The sequence below is a fragment of the Larus michahellis genome, chromosome 7 (genome assembly GCF_964199755.1).
Source record: "Larus michahellis chromosome 7, bLarMic1.1, whole genome shotgun sequence".
Taxonomy (NCBI): Eukaryota; Metazoa; Chordata; class Aves; order Charadriiformes; family Laridae; genus Larus; species Larus michahellis.
In genome coordinates, this window is record NC_133902.1 from 54803623 (window position 1) to 54828986 (window position 25364).

At 34.7% G+C, this 25364-nt stretch overlaps 1 protein-coding gene across 11 annotated transcripts in view; it reads right to left on the reverse strand.

The window, feature by feature from the left end:
* The window catches only part of LRP1B (LDL receptor related protein 1B), a 743839-nt gene that overhangs the window by 158029 nt on the left and 560446 nt on the right, over positions 1-25364 (reverse strand). For all 11 annotated transcript variants that reach the window (XM_074595863.1, XM_074595857.1, XM_074595859.1 and 8 more), the window contains 6 exons: positions 21883-22009; positions 21578-21729; positions 21162-21286; positions 17688-18059; positions 2148-2337; positions 399-603 (listed from right to left, as the gene is read on the reverse strand). In XM_074595863.1, the coding sequence (XP_074451964.1) occupies positions 399-603; positions 2148-2337; positions 17688-18059; positions 21162-21286; positions 21578-21729; positions 21883-22009 (1171 nt within the window). The remainder of the gene's footprint in view (positions 1-398; positions 604-2147; positions 2338-17687; positions 18060-21161; positions 21287-21577; positions 21730-21882; positions 22010-25364) is intronic.

A 25364-nucleotide genomic window follows, 5' to 3' on the forward strand; every position in this document is an offset into this window, starting at 1 on the left:
AGAAATTCTAGTGCATTCAGAAAAGTTTGGCGCTGGAAGGAAAATTATAATCAGCCTATGTAAAGCAGAATATTTCTCTACCTCGTCTACTGAAGTTCTAGAATTTTTTCAAGCTGATATAGATCATTTAGGACGGTGATGCTTCAGGCTCAAAACCCATGGGAAATAGATTTTGTGGTAAGGGTCTGCATCTCCAGACCATCCAGAAACCGCAATGTGTTAACGCAGCATTACTTGTAGCTCAGAAGTGTTTTCAGTTTTAAATCTAATATACAACTAATATTAGGAGAAACTCAGGGAACTAATGATCTTTCCGTAGCATTTTCATTTTAAAGATGCTAAAAAATGCAAAAAAGCAGATTTACAACGAATATGTTTGGGATTTTTGTTTTACTTACATATCTTTGTGATCCATCGTATTCACACCGCTCAATTTTTCCCAGGCTGCCATCTGAAAAGTAAAGTTTCTCCGCCCTATGATCAATGGTAAGTCCATTTGGTGTCAGAATATCTGTACTAATGATAACCTGTGCATTTTTGCCCGAGAGGGTAGATCTCATGATGCTTGGAAGCTGCTCGTTCCAGTTAGTCCAAAACATTAAGCTGTATTAAAATCAAAATAACAAACAAAACCATGAGATACATTTTATAATTTAATTCTCTACGAAATGAGCAACAGAAAAAACATATGTCTTCGTAGACAATTGCAAATGGCATCTATAAGTAATTGTGATAATCAATGTGGAATAAGAAAATGCGATAGCCAACATCCTATAAATTATCTAGCAGTATCACACTTCATTAACTTGTACACAAGTACAGATATTTTTGCTCTTCACAGGTCTGTTCAATTCTGATCATGTCTCTACACTAATATACCATTACAGATAGATATAAGATGCTTAGCAATATAAACTTAATTCGGCTAATGTGTTTATTAGCAATTTCTAACAGTGAAAGTAAACTGCAGCTTTTCCCATATTAGAACAGTGATACAGACCAAAGGAGTGGTACGTAGAAGGATGATAATGGGGAATCAAGTGACCTTAATATGCTCTACAAGAGGCACAATCGGCCCCTTGCTACGGTTAAACAAGGGTGGACAAAATGAGCTGTGGCTGTAATTCATACACTGATCGGAACCCGCGCATTCTGTCACTGCAGTCTTCACCGGTATTTAGTTGATTTATGACATCTAGATAAATCATATTTCACAATACAGTATATACTCCTCATTTGCATAAACTGTACGTGAAGTCACACATGGAAATAACTACCCATGCAACATCGTACATTCAGCTATCACAAATTAAAAATAGAACATAATAAGGCAGAAATGTAGCCTAGCCTTCCCAAAGGGGAGATAATTAAAAGAAGCAGAAACATCAGGTTGCTTTTCTTCCAGAATTAACAAAGACGACAGTGGAAGAAGTAGTAACTTGAATTTTAAGACGCTTATTAGCAAAAGGCTGAAGTAGAAATATAAAGCTTACTAGGAAATACAGTTTTCTTGAGAGTGGCAAGAAGGGAACTAAGTTAGGCTGCTTTCCAGGATGTTGTCCACAAGCTCCATAAATGTACATCTCTTGTTATATAATTTTATAAAACACTGATCTTTGCGATAGACACATGGGCCTATCAGTTTGCCACACAAGAAACTCAGATTCCTCTTCATAAAGGCTTAAATTCATTTTGATTTTATTTAAACAATGAGAGTAATATGTCTGACAAAATAAATTAGTAAACTGATTGCTCTTTATAATCTACATTTAGCTCACTTTTCTTGAAACAAGCACAAATTTTTTTTAATATTCCATGAAAATATAATGATTATTTGATCTCAAATATCACAGAATCACAGAATGGTTCCAGTTGGAAGGGACCTTCAAGATCATCTAGTTCCAACCCCCCTGCCCTGGGCAGGGACACCTCCCGCTAGACCAGGCTGCTGATAAAAACATATATAAAATATCTTAATTCTGCAATTGCTTTAAAAAGTTAGTACTAACATTTGTCTCCTAAACCAAGAAATCTACTTAACCTTCACGGAGTTCAACAATATTAGTTGACTGTGAAATAAAGAAGTGGTGCTGTGTCTTTGACATCAGGCAAAAATTAAAATCTGGTAAGAAAGATATAATACATACTTTTGACATTCGTCTAGAGCTAGCACATGTGGATGATCATCTTCAGACATTGTTATTACTGCTTCCCGGTTGAAAGCTCCTCGACGTCTCTGGTCAACAGTGTGTCTTGTGATGGAGGATGTGGTTGAACTGGTCCAATAGAGAGTGTCCCAAGCTCTATGGTAAGCAAGTCCCTCCACTGACCCAACATCTGGAAGACATGGTTATGGACAGAGCAAATAAAACTCCTTCTAACAAGACATTTGTTCTTCTTTTTCCTTGAAGTTGATCCTGCAGAATCACAGAGTAATTCAGCCTATTGACTGTCAGTTCTTTTATCATTTCACCTGTTTAGGTTTTAATTGGAATAAAAGGCTTATTGGTTTTTTATAAATTTAAATAAAAAAAAACATAGAGGGCAAGATCATCATTAATAACCCTGGACTATATTTGTAAACTGTAATGCTCATTAAATTAATATTTTTACTACAGCGTCCCCAGATAATACATTAGAAATAATAACCATTTATTCAAGACAGCAATAATTTAGTCACAACTTCAAACATCATGTAAGCCAAGTCTCAGGCATGTTTTCTCTAATTACTTGTATTATTTAGCATTATCTTTCGATATATTTTCTAACACAGATACAAATTACATTAATAGGGATCAAGGTGTCCTTTTGTTATTAACTATAGTTGATTTTTTTTAAACGCCTGAAAAATACTGAAAAAAGACAAACTCTGAAGGTCTCAGCATCGATACATCGTTTTAATAAGCCACAATACCACACACTTCCATTCTCTATGAAAAATCGTGAGCTAGAAACAAAGGCAAATATTAATAAGCAGCTAAAACATATATTTAATGTCCAGAAAAGATAAATTGAATCTGATTCCAATACATAAAAGTGACAGACTGTGAGAAATAGAAGTAATTATGTCCTACCATTATTTTTGAATTACTACAGAAATGTACGTTGATTACTTCACTTATTATTTTGTTAGAAACAAATACTTTTGGACCAGAAGGTTCATGCAGCTTATTAATGAACTACAGAAGGCAAAAACCTAGAAATATAATAAGGATTACACTACGCTAGTTATTACAATTTACATTCAGCTAGCTGGAAGATGTAATTTTTAGCATGCAATTCATATACACAGAAGAGAAATATGTTTGATCACACCGAAAGTGCTAACACTAAATCAAAAGTGAGGCCAATAAATCAAAACTATAAGACAAATAATTATTTATCAGCTTTTTATATTTCTCTTTCTAAAGCATTTGGAGATCTTCTGAGTACATTTTCATGATATATCTGTCGAAAAGTCTCAGTAACTTGTCTTAAAGAAGAAAGAACAGAAAAAAATAAATTAAAGGGAGGTGAATATATCAAAAATGGGTTTTCCTGCTTACAAAGGAGAATTTATAAAAAGAGACATATTCGGCTCACTTACAAGCAACTCAAGAAAGTGACTGGGTTTAACTTTAAAGTCGCATTGAAGGCAACTTGAAATTTCAAAAAATTCTACTGACCGTTGCAAAGATGACCCTTCAGATAAGAATTCTAGTTTTCAAAAAGGTGAATGAGTTATAAGTATTCCTTCTTTAAACGCAATATTTAGTTGTCTTATTAGTTTATTTTGAATTTGAAGCAACAAAAATGTATTGAGATTTCGCAAAGGTTTTATTTTTTATTTCAGAAATCACCAACTAAAAATCAAAGATAAGCAGTTCCTTCAACCACCATGACAGACATGGGCAAACACCTACTGAAGTATTTTAAAACCAGTTAGAACCTGCCTGAACGCAGGCTCATTATCAGCTATGGTTTCTGCAGCTTCTGGGTATGTCTGTCTGTACTACGAACTGAGAAAATCAATTCATTCTTGGGTCTTGCACCCCCGAGCACCCACACCACATGAACATTGCATTACACCAGGGCTACCTTCTGGAATGAAACAACTAATTCCTCCTGAGATGTAATGGAGGTATTCTTCTGGCAAAAAATTTGCTGCTCTTTCAGAAAAAAATTTTCTTTTGGGAGTATAAACAAGACCACATGAGGTTTTGTTCCTTTTGCCTACAGAGACCTTCCAAATACTAAAATCTCTACACCTCAAACACACCTTAACTTTCTCACACCATGCATCAGGACATGCAAAAAAGCTGGATGTGGTTTTGAGCAGCCTGGTCTAGTGGGAGGTGTCCCTGCCCAGGGCAGGGCGTTGGAATTGGATGATCTTTAAGGTTCCTTCCAACCTAACCATTCTGTGACTCTATGATCAAAATATCACCCTTAGGACTGACATACAGCCAGCACACAATTTTAGGCAGCATGAGACAGAAGAAATCCTAAAAAAATGATGATATCTTAGAGCCAAAGAAACACGGCATAGGATTCAAAGAAAACCCAGACAGCCCAAATCATCCTAGTGGCACCAGGCCAAGCACTGTGTACATGAACCACCCCACTCCCTCGTCTGGGCCCACGGATCATTCCCAGGGGCAGAAATCTGTGCAGTTTAGACATGGGCTCTGATCTACGTCTGGGACACTTCTTGCAAATCTTCCACTAACTGTGAAATTAAAAGAAAACTCAGTAAGAGTGGTAAATGTTAAAATAAAGAGTCAGGAATACAATTCTAACTTAATTTACTAATTTCTATTTTAATTATATGATGAATCCCAATTTACTAAAATCAACACTCTTAGAATATAATTTGAACAAAGCTCTTAGATATATGGTTTAACTCTTAGGCTTCCCTGTGCGGAGTCAGGAATTGGTCTCAATGATCCTTGTGGGTCCCTTCCAGCTCAGGGTACTCTATTAAGAAATGACAGAAGATGTATTGACATTTTCTGACCAATTCTACACTTTGTTTGTAATGAACAAGCCATCAGAGCATTTATTGCCCTGGTTTTACCTTTCATATCTGTGAATTTCAAGTGTTTCCTCATCTTTATTATGGAAGTTTTTAGAAAAATGTCATCAAGTCTTTGTCTTGTGGTGAAAGACACAGTCCTCTGGACATGAGGATTTCGCTAAGATTTGTTGCAAATGCTGCTCTTCATTTGAAAGATGACTATAAAAAAATAAATTGCAATTCCCTCATGTAACCTCTTGAATTTTTATCAACTTCAGTTTTGTTCCTTGTCTGAATCTGTCAAGAAATTTGAAAGCAAACTGTTTATACAACATCGCCTAAAACTCTTCTGTAGTAGACAAAAGATAATGATGTTGTTTGTTGTTCCTGCCACAGCTAGATGTGATGAACTAGAACACAACTGGAACGATGAAAGTGCTCTTCAAATACAAGATGTAGGTTTACTTGTAATTTCTATACTTAAGAGAAGAACTCATTTTTTTCTACAGGAATCAGAAAGTACAGCTTCACATTCTTGAACTGGATTAACACATCATACTGCAACTCCCTATCAGGGTCTGTAACGTGTGACAGAAGGTTTCATTCAAAACTACTATTTATAAAATGGAAATCTCTAAATTTTGAGAAAACGGAGTCATGGAAAGTTATGCCATGTATGGAGACAAGCAAACTTCTAGCATACAGATGAAAAATGCAGTTTCCTCTTGTTTTAACAAAATATCTAAAATGTGCAGTTTTGGAAAACCTTGCCATACATACTTATGTTCTGTTGTCTGCTGCAAACACATACCAAGTGTGTCTGCTTAGCTGCACCAAAAGTATAAATTCTGAAGGATTAACACCAAACACTCTTTTATTTGCCAATAACCCTTTAGTTTTATCATGTTCCTTACTTATGTAATTGAGAACGCCACCAACACAGAGGAGAATCATTTAGAACTTCTAGAAATCTGTGAGTAAGGTGGTTTTAAAGTCAATGGCATAAGACCTAGAGAGTAGGTGCTACAGCGATCCAAGATTTAGATAAATTCTTACAACGGAAATTACAGCTAACTTTATTCTTACTAGCATGTAGTAGGAGCTGGATGAAGTACCACCACTACACTACCCAGGCAAATCTTCAGTATAATAAATTATATTAATAGAATATTTTTTGTTAGTTTATATTGTTTCTAGGTTACAATAAACTGGTTTTGAGGTTAGTGAAGAATCCCCAAATTCATATAAATCCTTTTATCAATGCTAATACAGGTGCCAACTGAGGACACAAGCATACCTAGAAATGGTCCTCTAGCCACTTTCAGGTGGTTCGTTGAAACTAAAACCTTCTAGCAACTTCGTATTGCCAAAGACAAGACACTGGAGAAGATTCCCAAGCAACTGCATTCTAGTATTATGTCATTACCAGTTTGCATTGATATTATTTTATATTTACTTATTTCACGCATCCTTAAAGAATATTCTAGAGCATTTTTTTTTTCCAAGCTAATTTCTCATTAGATATTCAGTTACTTTCAAATACATCAGAAACATATACTCATCCAATTTGGTGCTACAATTGGGGGATTCAGTCCCAAAATCTACTGACAGGATGAAAATTAGCAATTTGTTTACTCTCAGCTTCATAGTTTCACAGCATCATATAATATTCTGAATTAGTAAAGCATAAAGAAACTGGAAATGAAAAGAAACACATTTGTTTCACTGACATACTGAATTAAAACACTGATGGCATTAGATGCCTACAGCACTGATTAAATTTATTCTAGCCATGAAGCAACAGTTTATGATTTTCACATGAATAGCATACTTAAATGAAAGGAACATTAATACAATATGATATTAATATACAAATACTCACATTATTCACCTGCCACTGACATTCTGAATTAAATCAGTAATGGGGTGTATAACTGATTAAATATCTACACAAGAGAATGCAACAGCTTATGATTTACAAAGGCAATGGTAGAGTGATCACATCATTACGTTGCCAAATGCTATCTATCACTTTTACTGAACTTAACGAAGATGGATTGCATCCCACAGATGAGACGCAGCCTATAAATATTGTCATGCTGATCTTCATCTGACTTTCCCAGGGAACAGACAAGCAACAAATCAATAACTGAAGAACGCAGACTAGAGCTCCCTCATTATTGCAAATACAAAATAAAAATACTAAATTCATAAAGCTTAAATTATCTAATAGTTGTTGCCAAGTAATGTATATATGATGTAACATATATATTATTTCTCCGTTTCCAAGATTTTTATCTCCTATCGTCTACTTTTAAAATTCTCTGGAAAGTTTACAGTCAAAACTTACCCGGTTTTGACAAGAACTGCATCAGTTCAGTTACCTTTTCCCTTTGATTTCATATTCTTACACACTCCTTTTCTTTAGCAAAGTTGTAAAGCGAGAACAACTGTCAACATCATAATTTTTTTAATACTGACAAGCCATCAAAGTAATAAAATTGAGCATAAACAGCACTTTGATATCAGAACTTTGGCTTTAATGTTCAGTACGTAACATTAAACACCTGCTTGATCTTTACTGATTCTGTGGATTGGCTTTCACAATTTACCTTTCGGGATACCACCCGTCAATTGGTACACCAGACCGGCCACAGGACACGACAGTGCTTTCTGTCAATCTCTTTGTTGACGATTATGGTGCTAGATAACAGGCGGTCACCACTTGATCTGAGGTGAAAAGAATGCCTCACAAGCAATAAAGCACCTGAAGAAAAGGGTTTATAGTTCACATTTCTAACTGACTGCACAATTACAACTTTAAATAATTCTTTACTCTTCCACTTTGCTCTTCAAGTAGCCATAAAGCAGGAAGTCTTTCTGCTTAACAAAAGTCCTAAAACAATAATAAGTTGTAATAAAAAAAAAAAAAAGCAAAACGAGTTCCATTGGTCTCAAAAATTAGAGGGCGATTTAATTTCTTAATTGCTTCTGTCAGTCACATGTAAAACAAATCCATCATATATTCTAAGAGAAATCTTAAATACCAAATATGGCATAAACAACTCTGAACCGTAAGAAACAATTATTTTATTACCATATTTAGCCTAAGAATATTATTTTATGTTAGAGCACATGTAAATTTTGCTAAAATTATACCATAAATCAGCAAACATCTGTATAATTTTCTGTATCTCCTACATATAAAACCTTGCTCTATGCTATTACACATTAAAAATTATTAAATTTAATAAATAGGATAAACAAAGGCTTTGGGTTCCTCAAGGCAACAACCAGCTTAAGTTCAAGGCACTATAAATATCTCCATGGATGTAACCTTATTATTCCTTCAAACGCGCTGCGGTAGCCAGTATTGGAAAGCATGAACATTCGTTGGGAACAATCTAAAGAGATAATTCATTTTAGAATCCACAAAAAAACAACACCCTTTCTTTTTTTTTTTTTTTTTTTTTTTTTAGAAAGTACAATACTGAAATCTCACTTCTTCCAAAAGGTCGACGACTTTAATCACACTTACATGAACTCACCACCCACCTGAATAGCGTATGATAGACGGATGCTACTTCCGTGCAGTGAAGTGCATTAGCTACTGGTCCAGCGTACCCGTGGGACAGCCCTGGTACAGCCCACCCTGGAGCCGGGCAAGGCACGGGAAGCTGGGCCTCGGAGAGAATACCTGCACGCTCACTCAGTGGGAGGTTGTCACTTAGAGAGTGCCGATAATGTAAACAGGACAGACATACCAGAAGGAAAAGCTGATCCTGACAGGATCAATCAGTAAGTCGTACAGTGTTTCTGGAACATTTTGTTGGTTTTCAAAGTCATTACGGAGACTGACAGAAATACGTTATTCACTCTCATAACAATTTTCAGTTATTCAGGCAAAGCTCTCTAAAATTTTTATGCCAAGAAAGAGATAATTAATAGCAGCATTTCAAATTTTAGATTTTTTAGGTTTTTTTTAGTTTTTAGTTTTGTTTTTTTTTTTAATCAGTCACCTATCCACACTGGTGGTTTTTGTACATTTCGCTTTGCAGCTTAGCTCACTTCTGGATCAAACAAATGAGCTCAGAAGCTCACAGTGAGAGAACAGAAATACCACCACTAACTTTTTGGTCCTTTTTACCTGAATATACACGGAACAAGGAATTGACTTGTTCAAATGAGGGAAAAAGTGACTTTGAAAGCAGTAAGCCTGTTCCAGAACTATGCCCTGCCCATATATGCATATATATGCATTTTTGGCTCCCAGTTAACAGCATTTAAAAAACAGACTAGTCAAGCCATAGTAGATAGTATCATCATAATTTGCCGTGATAATCAGCTTTTTAAAGTCAAGTCTGGTTTATGTTACGAAATACAGCAATTATGTATTTAATCCTATGTCTACATTCTTGTGGACCATAATATTTCTTCAAATAATGACTTCACCTTTTTCCCTCACGAGCGAAAAAATAGCCAGCAACTTTCTTTGAGGAAATCTATATCTACCTCCAATTACTTTTTTTTTTTTTTTTTTTTGCAACAATGGATATAGCCCATCCGTAGTTATTCTCTGACAGCTCGCTGAAGAAACCCACATCAACAGAAATGTAAATTTACAATATTCTGTCCTCTATTATCCTAGATATAATTTACTCCTTGATTAGGTTTAGGGACTGTCTCGCGGTCAGTGGGGAATAACATAACAAAGGATTAATGATACATGATATACTTAAGGAAATATAGGGAACTCAACAAATTAGAAAAACAATAGTATTTTGTATAACTGTAAACTGTAACCCTCTGAGTATAGTTCAATATATTATTACTAGTTAACAGGTGTTATAATATCATAAGTTCAAAATAGTTAAAAGTATCCACGTAAAAGAGGCTTTAAAAGCAGAAAGACTTTTAGAATGGGAAGGCAGCACATAGAGATGGAAGCCTTTTATTAAGTTTTTTAAAATCTCAACAGTTGAAGAATTCCACAACGTGGAAGAATTTTTTTCCTAATTACAAGAGCCCGCATTATCTTTTCATGCCTTACATGTAGACTCTCAAAAAAACCTCCTCTAAATCAATACAAATTACTATTACCATTAGGGTGCCTATGCTAAGATTAAGTCAGTCTTCTAATAAATACATATAATCACACATTTTTCTTATTATTGTTAAAGTAAAACCAAACGGTATAGAGATATTAGAAACATTAAGGGCAGAACAGCCTAATAACCTATTAATATTTGCTGGATTACATTCCTCTTTAGAATAAAACAAAGGAGAAATGTCAAGAAATGTTCTTCTGTAGAGCTTTTTCCTGACAAGTCACCAAATAGTTTTGCATTTTATGCAACTAAGCCACAGCTGCTGATGTAAAAACTTACTTCAGCAGATATTTACATCAATAAAAATTTAAGGGCAATGTGGAAAGTTGAAGCAGTCACAAACAATATTAATTCTTCATGAATAATCTCAAGTTTAACAGACAGAAGCACCTTTGCTGAACACTGAGGCTGGGAATGCTCGGGACACACTGAACGGAAAGATCAGAGGATGCCAGCTCCCGCCATGAATACATTTCAGAGTTTCAAACCAGCAACAGCTAAACAAAGCGTGAAATCCGCAGGAACACGCATTTCTAGAATAACAACTGCTTAATATAAAGTTAGTAAACTTTATCCACCTATAGTAACAGTTATTTACTGAACAGCTCATAAACTTGATCCATTAATCATAAGATGCAGCCACATCCAGAAATAAATAGAGGATAAACCAGACCGTTTGGTTTTCACTCATAAGGCAGCAGTTGTAATTATAAATTTTGGTTTTTAATACTTAAGTGTCCTAGACTTAACAATAGCCTCTCACTTTCCCTCCTTTAAAGAGTAAAAATCACTGGACCTATATTCCAACAAACACAATTAAAATGAATCTAAAAACCACGGGCCCTATATTCCAACACACTCACTTATAACAAATCTAATTCATTTATGAAACGAAAAGCAACAACATTAAAGTATTTATTTTTAACAGATTAAAAATTTCTTTCCTGGAGAAGAAAGCTCCAAAACTAAAGGGACCTCACACAATATACCAAATTTAATGCTCCGTAAGAGAAATGGGAACATAAATGCCTTTTTGACAGTTAAATTGGACCCATTTAGTTAGAAAGAATAGTAGCGCACATTGGAACACCTTTAAAAGATTCAGACTGTAAAAAGCCTTACAATACATCACAGGATCTGACACACTACGTTAGCAGTGAAAAGATTTTTGCCTCCTGTAGACACCAGCACCTAAAGTTCAAAACAGAAGCAGCGTTTTTCCACATAACACTTCCTTTTGTGCTGTGAAAGACACTGGCAAAATGTCTCAGTGCTACTGTTTACAAAGTTAGGAAGAAAAGCAGCTCACTGAAAGCACCTCATCTTAACGCTTTCTCCTTTTTCTCCTTTGCTTTCTTTTGCCTTTCCTCCTCCTTTTTTTTTTTTTTCCCTTCCCTTCTCTCTTCTTAAGTTTCTAACTTCTTCAATTGCTCTCCTTTCTAGTGTTGTGCCACTACATTAAACCGCCTTGAACGCTGCACTGCTTTTCTACAGATAGACTGAGGCAGGCTTTGGTTAATGAATATATTACCTCAAACTTCTACCTGTGATAAAAAAAGGAGACCGCGCTATTAGCTCAGGAACTGAGACTCGTTTTTTAAAAAAAAAAAAAAAAAAAAAAAAAAAAGTCTTCCTTGCATAAACGTAAGCTTTTAAACAAGTTAGGAAAACCAAAAGCAATCTCCAGAAATGCTACGAGGCAGCATCTTGTTTCCCACTGTAAATTAATCATCAACTAGCACATCGTCCACTGTCTAAAGCTAATCTTAATTTGCATTTTTACTGGGATGAAAGATAGCTCACACAGATGGTTTATCAGAGAGATGGTTTAAGATGGTCTTCTCTCCGTTCTCAGTTGACAGAAATTTTAGGCTTTTTCAGAGCTGCTGATCCACAATGTCATGTTCACCAGGAAGGAAGAAGGAAAACAGACGCTCCTCTGGCACGCTGCTTGTAGGCAGGCAGAGAAGGAAGGATGTCAAAGTAAAGTGCAGAAGTTTAGCAGACGGTTTGCAAATTAGGGCTTAATTTTGGATGTCATAGAAGAAAAAACACCATACGTTTATCCCATCCAATAGAATATATGTTTTGCTTAACGGGTCAATCCACAGCAGTAATCATCTTACGTGTAATGGGAAACAAGAAGTTTAGCATGCGGGTCTTCCTTATTTTAATTTAATTAAGGCTCCCATTAGTTGCTTGCTCCATTATAACATAAAAAAATCTACTTTGTGAATAATATACTATCTTTCACTGACTTTCTCTGGGTCAAACTGAGACCTCTAATTCCCTGCAGAAGAAATCTCACTTGAGATCATCACATCATTAAACATAAAGTCAACTCGCGGTTTGTCAGTTGACAAAACAAACAACAGGCAATGGGAGATGTGGTCTGAGAGGGGATAAGCATATAATATTAAAAATCGCATATATCAAATAGATGCTTGCTTCTGTTGCAACATTTCGAATTCCAGGCGTTTTCAATCTACTTTTAAATTACTTGAAGATGGAAGATAGGTCTATTTAGATATATATATCTATAATCTATATATATCTATATATCTATATCTCTATATCTCTCTATATAGATAAAAGAGATATACAGATCTTTTTATATCATATATATATCTTTTTATATCATACATACTTATCAGAGTGCCTTTGAAATGGCTTCCAGTTTGAATACTACAGAAACTGGTTCAGAAGTTTGAAATAATAGTGTTGTTCTGTCCAGAAGTAATTAACGGCAAAGAAAATAAGAATAAAATTCTCCCCTGGGCTCCCTCTGAGAGTAGAATAGACTCTGTTGTTCCAAATGGAACCGGTAACCTGTAGCAATTTTGAACACGTACAATTTCCACACACCTCCCTACATAACCCTCTGCCTTTAACTGCTACCGATTCCTGTTCATTCTTTCTGTTCTGCTCCATTACCTCATTTTAACCTTGGTTTTCAGTAACAAATTCTCCCGGAGAGACTTGCAACAGTTAGAAGGTCTACTACTGGGAGGGCTGAACAGAAATTGTAAAGATTATTTGGAGATGGTCACCCCAATATATTGATTTAAACTCAGTGTCACTTCCATATAAATGTTTTACCTGCTCTATCTCCTTTTGTATTTAATGCCTTCTTTCTATTTTCTACAAAGACTACAGGTCATGAGGGAGTAAAATGAAATGAAAAACAACTTCCAAACTGTATGCAATTTCTCTGGATCTTGTCTGGAATACCGCCCTAGGATTTGGTTTGTCGAGGCGCTGGCTCTCGCAATCTAAAGCGCCAGAAAGCTTATGTGAAATGAAAAAATACTCCTTTTTGCAGAGTGAATCCTGCGCCATCCCTCAAACTGGAAGAGCAGAGAAAGTGCATATATATAGCATGAATTTTCCAAATATAATCCCTGTGACTTTTTGTTGTACAAAGGACTATCATTGACAATGAAGAATAGCAACGTCATCAAGGTTCTCAAATATTTTGCCTTAACAGGTTCACGAAGCTTTTACAACACGACAGGGTACAGAAGTACACACCTGTGCAGCTGGCTTAGGTTACAGGTTAGAAGCAGATGCGGTTTAACCTATGCAAAGTGAACTGCAAGGCTGACCTTTACAGCTTACAGCTAAAATGTGGAAAGTTAAAACAGAATTAGTGGGTGGGCGGAACCACGCAGTAAGTACCTACTCACTCCTACATAGCCTGATACTTAAGTGTGTACTTAAAGCAAGAAAGACAATAAAATATAACCTCTTACGCTCTTTTTGTGAGGAAAGACTGAGATCAAAACCTGATACAGATGGTAGTCATGTCACAACATATTTAAAATAGGCATTGGTACATTGGTAAGGTAATTCTAAAAATGTCTGCAGACTGGATTAAACTGTACACGATGCTATAGCAACAAAATCATGAATGATAACGAATGATTAGATAATCCATCACCGAAAAGAATATTTGTGGGAAATCACAGCCAAGAAGAGCATAAATTTTTAAAAATTGGCAATCAAGAAAGATTAATCCCATAAAATTACTTATAGAAATACGAAAGAAAAAGCCCCTACTGAGTGACCAAAGGAAACAATGCTCTTTTCGCCAGTAGAGTTCAGGGCAAAGAAAGATTTCACCCCACAAAGAACCACACTGCACAAAAAATAAAGGTTTAGGCTATGGCTTACTATGCACATGCTACGCTGGGTTTTTTTGTTGTTGTTATTGTTTCTCCCTGCTGAAGACAGTACCCTATCGGGTACTGGGTTCTTGGTGAGTTTTGAATCCATTTTTAGTGAACTGGAACAAGTTAGATAAAGTTGTTTATATGCTGTAAATCTACTTTCCCTGAGCCGAAAATGTGTTAGCTAATGGGTTGTTTATGAGTTGCAAATCTGTTCAGTGAGGTGAAAATTTGTCAGATAATGGGTTGTTTATGAATTCTAAATCAATATTCAGTGAGTCGGAACTATGTTAGATAATAGCTTGCGTATGGGTTGTAAATCTGTTTTCAGTGAACTGGAAACATGTTAGATAATGGGTTGTTTCTGGGTAGTAAATCTGTTCTCAGTGAGCTAAAAACATATTAGATAATGGGTTGCTTGTGAGTTGTAAATCTGTTTTTAGTGAACTGGAAACCTGTTTAATAAAGGGCTCTTTACATATCTTAACTCTGTTTTTAGTGTGCAGAAAAGTTCAATAATGTGTTAGATTTGAGTGGCGTATCTGATTTCAGTGAGGTAGAAAGCCATCAGCTAGTGGATTCTTTATGAGATCTACACTCGGTGAACTAAAAGTCTGGGACAATAGCGTCTTGTATATAAAGTACTCCATTTTCACTATTGGAGTCAAATACTAAGTGAAGATTTACAGGATTTGTAGACTTCAACTTAATGACGTATAAAGGGGTTTGTAGAATTTTTAGAACCACATTAGATCTTTCCGTTGTGGTTTTGAAACTCTTCCTAACAAAGACAAACTTGCTACAGATGTGTACTGATAATTTTGGAGGAAAACATAGCAAAATGAATGTCAAAGATGTTAATTTTTAATCCTGCAATGAAACACTATTACTAAAATCTCTCAGCTGTACTCCATTTCCTAATTTCTGTGTAATCACATATAGTTAACTTTGAAATCAGTAAAGTTTAGAATTTTACACCTTCCAGTGAATGGAATCACTGCTGTGAACCAGTCTTACCACTGCTTTTTCCTTTATAGGTATCACTGTTGGTCAAATACTTCCATTATATCAAGCAGCTTCATGAACTGTTTCCTGTTTACAGTGAGAGGAAAATAATGTGCAGGCTGTGGAAAGGAAGGATATGTAGTACAAAAATACCAGTTTAAAATGAATGACTCAACATAAAGAAAAGGGGTTTAATACAGATGAAGGAGAACAATAAACTAACACATACTGGGATGTGATATCCCTTCTCATTTACAATGAAAAAACAACTGAAGCATTTCTAGGAAAAAACCATCATTGTTAACATACACATCCCAAGAATATACGGTAAATTTTTTGCAAGGATAGAAAATTTCATCTGACATTCAATTATTCAGAGTGCTGACTCTGCTAATGAAAAATGAAATCGGGCATATTAAGAGTACAAGTAGAAACACTTCTTAACAATTTCTTAAAAGTATAATTCTCAACTATGCTTTATGGAACGTCTTTAGCTCTTGTACAACAACCTATTATAAAGTAATGAGGAATATTTTATTGTTCTGTTTAAAAAAAAACCAATTTGTATCTGCATTGGTGCTTTACCAGTATTTCTTTCTTCTCTTTGTCTGTTTTAAATGTAAAAATTTCCAGTGGCTTTTCATATTATACTTTTAATCTCTTCCTATAGCACCAGAGTTAAAATAGTGCTTGTATGTCACCACTGCATATTTCTGGGAGCTGTTTGTGTCTGTTGTGTGGCTAACATCACCTCTGAATCCCTAGGTTTTAATGCTTTCCTGGGAGCAATGCGAACATCCGACAACATTGCTTAGTTTCTCTTTAGCATATCTTAATACATTATCATTAATTCCTCTAAAATATGCACACATAAAAACTCAAAGTAAAAAAAAAAAAAAAAAGCCTTGTATCATATTTGAAAAATCTTTTCCATTCATTACTGTCAACAGTTTTCATGACCACAAATACCTTCCCAGAAGCACAGTGCAGAGGTACACGATGATTCAATTATCAGTGTCAGTTGTAGAATAATATTTCGTCAGTTTGCAGCTGTTTAACTTCCTTCTTTTCTGAAAATATTTCCATTACCATGCAACAGCAAAGGGTGATACGTCCCACATCAAATGTACTTCCATTTTTCCTAATCATTTTCTTTGGTCTTGTTATTAAACTGTTTGACCCTAACCAATAGCTAAATGTAGCACTACCATAGGCAGAAGGACATACGACATCAGAAATTCAGAGGGGAATTGCCCACAACATATGGAGCAAAAGCTATACAGCCCTTCAGACATTTTGGAAAACAGTTACCGAAACAAACTGTGGCCTCCCAAAAAACCAGACAGTACTCAAAAATTACAAGGAAGAGAAGAAACATAGTAAATACGTGCATCTGGTATCTGACTACAGATGAATAAGGTTTATTGCTTATTTAAGAACAATTAAATTGGAACAGAAATGAAAGATAGGAGAAGTTTTTAGAATACGTATTTTTGTAGCATGGATTTTGTGATGTGTAGAATTAAGGATATATTTCTTACATATCCGCAATTCAGATTTTCCTTGAATTCTAATTTTACCATGACAAGCCATGATAACTTTTTATGTACACCTAAAGTTATGTTAGCCTTTGTTGATAAAGATTTCAGTGCCAAATCCCCAGAAGATTTTACTGAGCTGCAAAATATGTTTTGTGTCTTGTCATGAAGACTTTGCTGATGATACTGGCGTCAATTCCTTGATAGCAGTGTCAGGCTTCAAGTTTTCAGAGGCTAAGAAAATGTCAAGCTTCATACAACTCCTCCTACTAGTGTGGCGAATGAAGGCATAGTAAGCGCGCGAAGCTGCTGAGTGAGCCTCTCTTAAAATAGACAATTTTGTGGGCTGAAATTTGCCATGGATTGTCACTCAGCACAAGCCACTTTTCTTGTGCTCCTTACAAGAAAGATGAGTCAACTGGACATGCTAATATTTCATACTGAGGAACTGTTATCTCAGCAGAGGTATCTCATCCCACTAACTAGAAAAATAAACAACCAGTAGGTCTGTGGGATAAGGAGACTTTTTTCATTTCTAGGTATTGCACAATGAGGTTTTGTTTCGACAGTAAAGCTCCTTAAAACCACAGTAATAAAAATTAAGCACTGTCATTATCGCTTCTATTTTCTAGTAATGTGCTTCACACATCGTAAGACTGTTATAAAACAAATTATTTTGAAGTTGTAATTCTAAAAATAATGTTTAAATGTATCTTATAGAAATAAGTTACAATAATTGTGTCATATACTTAAGCACGGCAAAACTTTATTGACTTTTTTCCTTTATAAAGTCAAGCAATCATCAACTTTTCCCTTAATAAATTTTATTGAAATAAAATATGTATTTTGGGAAATAATTTTTTTTACTTACTTTCAATTAGCACTTTTCTGCCAGCCCAGTTGTCTTTAATTACTTGTATATTTCCAAAGTGTGCATCGCTGAAGAATATGCGATTCGTACCTCTTCCTTTCAGACTGTAGTCAAAAGCAAGAGCTATCACATTTTTGAAGTACTCTGGATTTTCATATGGCCTTACTGGGGAATTTAAGTTGGTTTCATCTGAAAGATGTATACTCTTAAGTATTGTCCTTCCCGAGTACAACAGGTAACCGTCATGTCTCAGGCAAGTAATTCCATCTTCTGCAAGATAGCCATGCGCACAAGCACATGTTCTGTGTGCATTTCCTCGATAAAGGCAAAGTTGATGACATCCACCATTATTCTTGGCACAAACATTAGTACCTGTACAGAAAAATAAATAAATCTATCTTTTGTAACATTACATTTAGCTAACTTAAATCAAACCAAAATTTTATGTACTCTAAGAATTCTTCTCTTAAAACTGTTTCTACAATATTCCCAATAAAACAATGGTCAAGACAGTTAAGAACGTAACTTTAACCACAACCCAAAGACAATTTTAATGAATACAGTTAGTGAGGAAAAATAGTTAATGTTCTTTCCAATCCATGAGAGTGCATATGTTATTAATAGAAAGTGGTAAAATGGGTTATTTCTCCATAATCAGCTAAAGACTGTTTCAAGTGCTTCGAAAGTTTTCTTTTTTTTTTTAAAACACCTGTTACTGTCAAAAAAGTCTAATTTAGATACCATGAGAACACAGTACTGTTTTTAGACAATTTCTATCAAAATGAAAACATATATCTTGACAGGTACAAAACTGTGTCAATCCAGTTCCCTGTTTTTAATGAAGACATTTCCCTAACATTTTGTTCTAATTTCCTTTAAAACCTGACTTTAAAAACTCACTCCCTGAAAAACGTATACCATTAAGAAATCATCTCCAAATTAGTAACTACAGTGACTTAAACTACACTTGTTGCAAGCAATATTTAAAATTATAGTAATTGTCAATAATTAGGAGCTATTTTCCTTTGTCATTTTTGGACTATGTATGAACTATTATTATAGTTTGTTTAGATAATTTATTTTCTGTTTCTGACAGCACTTTCCATGTAACAACTCAGCTCTTTCAACATAGCCATCTCCCTGTTTCTGAAAGTCTTCCACATAGTAAAGGAGAAGAAAATATTTTAAATAGACTGTTTTCAGGTAGAAAACCGTAATAATTGTCAGGGAATATGTAGTATCTGAAAGTACCATTGATTGTATTTTCGAACTGCTACTTTTCAAGCTGAAGACACTTTTAAGAAAAAATAATGGGGGATGAGAGTTAACTTGCTGTTAAAATTAGAAACATTGCATTTTTGTGTTCCTAGGCAAAAATACATGAGACATATTCCTCTATAGTCATGTAAAAACACTTGAAGATTTAGCTGGATACATTTTTTGGATTTGGTTTGTTTTAAAGATTCTTTTAAAGTTATATTAGGCTAGAAAAGTTAATATCTGTTTGGAAGGATGAGAGGTCAAGAAGAGAAAGGGAAAATACATGAAAGAGAACCTCGAGCTTCTAAAATCTCTCTGAAAACGTCAATGCTTCCACAGGTCACCAGCTGTAAAGATCTTTAAAACTTGCCAATTCTAAACCCCGTGTACTTAGGACATATCCTCGCACACACAGCAAATAGCACTGAAAGATAGGAATCTGCTTGTGAATAGCACTGCAGGACTGGCTCATCAGAAAGGGTAAAACAGGTGTTTGAAAAAAAAGCGTTTATCACAATCAGCACAGGTTCTTGGGGTTTTGGTTGGGTGGTTGGTTTTTTTGTTTGGGGTTTTGTCTGTTTGTTCTAATAATAAAAGTTCAGGAAGCTAGCTAATTACAAGTTTTTAAAACAATGTTAACTACTTCTAGTTCGATTAACTTAAAAAATATATATAATAGTGTGATATAGAAAAACATTCCAAAAGTATTTTTCACCTGTTTTTTCCCTTTTGTCCTTCTGGCTCACTGACAGCCCCTCCCAAAGACATTAACCATTTGTACCCTAGTAAAATTTGAAAAACGTATTAAAAAATCATTCAGTAATGTTTTTCAAACTAACATCAAAAGATTTGTAGGCTCAGTAACCATTTCTTCTATTGTTCATGTGATCGAATCTTTAAAGCTATAAACAAAATCATTACATTCAAAGAAGCATTTTTTATCCAATTGTTCTATTTTCCTAATTCTATAATAAAGCCCTTCCAAGCAAGCAGACATTAACTATTTGTAGCCTAATTAAAAGAATTGATAGGTTTTTGTGTGGATTTTATTTGTATCCACAAAATATGATGCCCAGAGTACTCTGAAATTACATGCAGGAATTCTTAGCAAAATTAATATGCATATGTTTGCAACATGATTTTTTTTTCAAAACTATTTAAAATTTCCTTTAGAAAAAAAATAGACAGCTTTTCTTATTGATTGTTAAAGATGTTTTCTTTCAAAATGCAAATTTCTTTTACAAGTCACATTTAATGTGGTTATTTAGGAAAGATGTACATAAAACAAACAGGATCTTCGGGTATGTAATGCTGTGATTAAAGCAACTTTTGAGCACTACCAACACCAGACATATATTTGTATTAAAAATTTATCTTCTGTTATAGAAGCATTTTCTTTTTCTCTCTTTTGAAGACATTTATAGGAAATTTTGTCTGGATTGAGTGGTAGCAGTTTGTTCTGAGGAAATCATCATCATTTTTGGTAGACTTCTAACCACCTTTGCCCACCGAAACAAGTTTTTCAAGGTCTCTCCAAAACCAGAAATTTAGGAGGTAAAAGACAGCTAGAAGCAAGATTATTCTTAGTCAGGTAGTAGAGAATAAAATTTAACCATCAATACTGTAAATCACTGAGAGTATATGATAAGTTTTGTCTCTTGAATTCACAAAATAAATTAAATATAATGGAAATTGGATAATTTATAAGGTCTCTTCCCACACAAAAAAACCTAGGACTCAAACCCAAGTAATTTCAGAAAATAAATATTTGAGACACGGAGGCTAGGAATTTCTAGGTGTGAAAAAAAAAATAAACTGGTTTGCTTTCCAATAGAAATCCAAGACTACCAGAGATTATTGCTCTTAAATGCACAGTTCAAGGTCACTCTCATTCCTAACACTGTTTTTTCTTTTTCTAAAAAAAAAAAAAAAACAACCCAAAAAAACCCCAACCAAACAAAACCCAAAACGAACAAACCGGGAATGACAGGAAGTGTTTTGGTTTTCAATTTTCTCCTTAAAACACTCAGAAGAATTTTAGTAGAATTCGTACTATATGTTTTCTCTAGTACATTACTTTTAGCTTAAAAAAAAATACTTCAAAAGTAAAGAGTGGAGATAAAACCAGTGATTACTTAACTTTTGGTATGCTTTAATATACATAAAAAGTAGGTGATATTAAAACAATTAATAGCATCCTTAAGAACAGCCAACCTTTCTCTCGTGCTCTATTAAAGACTTTCACTTCCTTCAGGTTTATTCCAAGGCCAGTCCTCATGGTCACAGCATCCGTGGCCTCATTCTTGTGGCCTCTTCTAATAGAGCCATTTGCATGTGCTCTGCCAAAAAAGTTGAAGATGTCTCATCAACAATCCTCAACTAATTAACACCAAACAAATGACTGAAGGGCAGCGGAGAGTTCGCCTTACAGAAGGTAAAGAAACCTTTTCTCATCTATGACACTGATACGCTTTAGCTTTCAGTATCAGAAATGCCCTTTCTTTGGAAATTGCATAGCTTTCTGCGATCCTTTCTGTGACCTTGCTAAGGAATGGCTAATCCTAGAAAGGTGAAGCACCTGGCACTGAAATAACATTTTGAGACTCAAATACTTATGAAAAATAAATTACCTGTCAGACCAGTAGATGTAAGCTCCAAACACCGCGACTGAAAACATATCCACATTGCTCCCTGACAGCACAATCTCCCGATTCCCTCCACTCTCAAGGTCAATTCTTTCTATCTTGTCGGTACGAGCATCACACCAATATAATTTATTTTCCTAAGGATTAATTTTAAAGGAAATATCAACAGTCTTGTCCAAGTATTCATTAAGAGTTATTAAGATTACATCAAAGTGGAAGACCAGCTGGCTTTAATGAAGCATAACAAATACTCTACTTTTTAACATATGCTGGAAGACAGAGGAACTAACCTCATAGTCGATGGAAATCCCATTAGGCCACGCAATCCCCAGGCTCACAAGCACAACCTTCTCAGACCCATCTAAGTGTGCCTTGCCTATGCAGGGGCTCTGTCCCCACTCCGTCCAAAATAAATACCTAAAATGTTATAGAAATGGCCAATTAAAATACCATCAAAATAAGAGTTGAAAATACGTAATACTGTACACTATAATTGCAAACAAAATGCACCATTACCATTAAATAGGTATTTAAAAAACATGATACAGCTCATGTCTCTAAATAATCTTTAGAGATTAAATGTATCATAATACTTGTTTCATAGAACACTTTGTTGAGAGATTTTTTGGAAATGATACATATGAAGCAATTCTTAAAGCTATAATTGATCAGTCAATACGCAATGCTATTCCTTAAAGAATTCAGCTTTGCACTTGGGAAAATAAAAGCAAATTACAAAAAAAAATTACTGGAACAGGAGCACTTGCATCTAATTACTAATGAATGTTGTGATAATACAAGAGATGTATGTCTAATTTAGAAACGGCTTAAATACGAAGCAGTGAGGAGCACTGTGGGAAATGGTAGAGCAAAGGGATTATATCTGGGACGAAAATAGTTTTACTATTCCTTCCAATTCACGTGGGAAGAATCTGCATCTTACTTACCTAATTTATATTGCTGTACACTTACTGGCCTAGTAACATCACTATCTCGGGGTAAGATGCCAGGTCAGACTGCTGCCTTGACCTCCTACTTCTTAATCTGTAGCTTTAGGTATAACAAAATGAGGTCAGTTTTTAAAGATCATAAAAGTCTTCTGCGCGTTACTAACCCATTCTGTCCCTCAGTCAGGTGGTATCATGCCAATCTGTTGTTAGATTGGATTGGATGACTGCAGATACGTGAAATAAAGAGGGATAAAAATGGGAGAGGGGAAAAAAATACGTATCCTATAATTAGCTCATCAAATTTATCTTCTGAAATAATGCCCACCTTATTTTGGCTCTAATTATAGGGCTTATTAATTAAATTGATCTCATACTCCTTGACATAACAAACAATATTATGAATACTAACTATAAAACTTATACTACATTAGGAAATTGAACTTCTACATTAGCTAAATTAAAAATATGTTTTGGAAATGTTAAAATAGACAGTATTAACCAGCTGGATATCAACAATCACTGCTTAAGTTTAACACAACTTTAACCAGAATAATAACAGCCCCTCCAAACAGATTTGAACTCGCTTTTGGGCACCTAGTTAGAGGTACTTTCATAACTAAACAGGACATCAACTAAATGTCGACTACCAAAAGGTAGGCATTCAATATACTTGAATTAAACATTCCGTGCTCTTTCCTTAGATTTGTTACTCTGAGAAAAAAAATAAAATTAAATTAAAAACCATAATTAGCACGTTAAATGAACCTAGAACCACCCCCCCCCCCAAAAAAAAAAAAAAAAATCCTGAATAGCTGCCAAAAATGTAAGGCAAGTTACTTAATCTTATCTTAGTGCATTAATGATTATAAATATATCGATATATAAACTTACCTAAACTATTAATTAGTATAGAAAAACTTGATCTTCCCATACCTTCCCAAAAGATCTGGGAAGTACCATCTAAAATACTTGTTTCCTGGACCTTTGTAGGTAGCAATACGCTACTGACACGTTTGGTGTATATACTGCAATGTTAGAATAACTATGACTCCAGTTATTTTGGAACTATCCCATATATAATTTACATAGTTGACATGGAGATGCAAATGGCAGAAATTTCATGCTGGCCTAGAATCAAGTTTCCAAAAAAAACTTCTTTGGAAAAAATTAAATCAAGAGTTTGAACTCCCTCTCCCCCAAACCCTAAACACAAATGAAATTCCTGGAATGTTTTTCAAGGAGGCATCTTCAAAGTCTAAGAATTATTTCAGTATGAGCTTAACTCCATATTTTGATTACAATTCTGAGCTTGGTCAGAAAACTATTATTTAATTGGGGGAAAAAAAAAGTCAGCCATGTTGTATGAATAAGTACAACTGATAAGGGACAAAGACACTCCTTTGTAGGACTACACATTCTTAACTTTTTCCTTAGTAACAATAAATAAAGTTACCAACCAGCTGAATGCTGGCTGCTTCATATCTTGGTATAACTGTCAGATTCAACGAGATCTAATAACTGCTATTTTCCTCTCCATTCTTATAGCTGTCAACTCAAGCTCCAAGAGAAATGAAGAATGTGAAGTCAGGGCAAGGGGAGAGAAGAATATCTTTGAAAGTTTTGCCTCATAAAGGGAAAGAGATATGACAATAACGGAGAGGGTAAAATGGCCTTAATCTTCCCACAGAAAGGTATGCCTGTACTTCACTAGCAAAACATTGCTGTCCTCCTCAAGAAACTTTGATCGGAGACATCTCAAGATATCATTTTGTGGCAGCACAGTATTAAAAAAAAGAGAGATGAAGCTTACCTACCTTCACAGAAGATACACACCATTCTACCAGACACGTAAAATAATTACTAATCTGTGGTCCTCTCATCCTCCTATGATTTCTCAAGTATTCTAAACACATCCAAAAACTAACTATAAAACTCAACCAAATCAAAACATCTAAGGAATGTTTCACAACTGAATTCATTTCTACATTTAACATTTCTCCTCATTACTGTTTTTTCTTTCAAGTTCAATAATTTAAACTCCTTCAAATTACTTTTTACCCACATTTTATTAACATCTGCTTTCTGGTGGCATTACACTATTTTAAGACCTAAGAAGATGGTTCAGTGGCATCTCTAAATACGCATTAACTTAAAAGCAGGAACTGTTTCTTTCCAAAGAATCTTGTTAATATTGCTGGCTATTATTTCACCTGCTTATGTGCACTCTTGTCATTTTGGCAAAATAAAACCAGGAACTGTTGAATCAGAAAGCATCATGTGAAAATATTGTCATTAAAATAAAAAAATCCGCACTTTAGTAAAAAAGCAACTTTTCTGTCAATAGCAGAATTAAATATTATTCTGCCAAGGGTTCTACAGTTACTCTTCCTTATAGCAATTGTTAAATGGTCTGTATCTCAGCTACAGTCCATCTTCCCTCTCTAAATACTGTAGAAGAATTGATTACACTTTTTACCATTTCTAGCTGAAAATAATGGATTTATGTAGTTAATATTACTTTAATATCTAAGTTTTCTCCAGAGAAACCGCACCTGCTGCACTTAGGGCTCACAGACTTCCTGCGGGCTTTTCCTTTCCTTTGATGTGAGGGGTGAAAACCTATCTGTATATGTGTACAGCAAATGCATCATATGCATATTGAGGAAAATTACATTATACATTAATTATTGTTTTGCAGAAGTTTGATCTACCCTTCTGGTCAGAAGAATTTTATCAGGCTTCTGCGTATTTACCTTCAAAAGTTTTTTAATTTTTTTTTTTTTTTCCCTAACAGAAGACCACAGCTATTCTGGTACATTAAA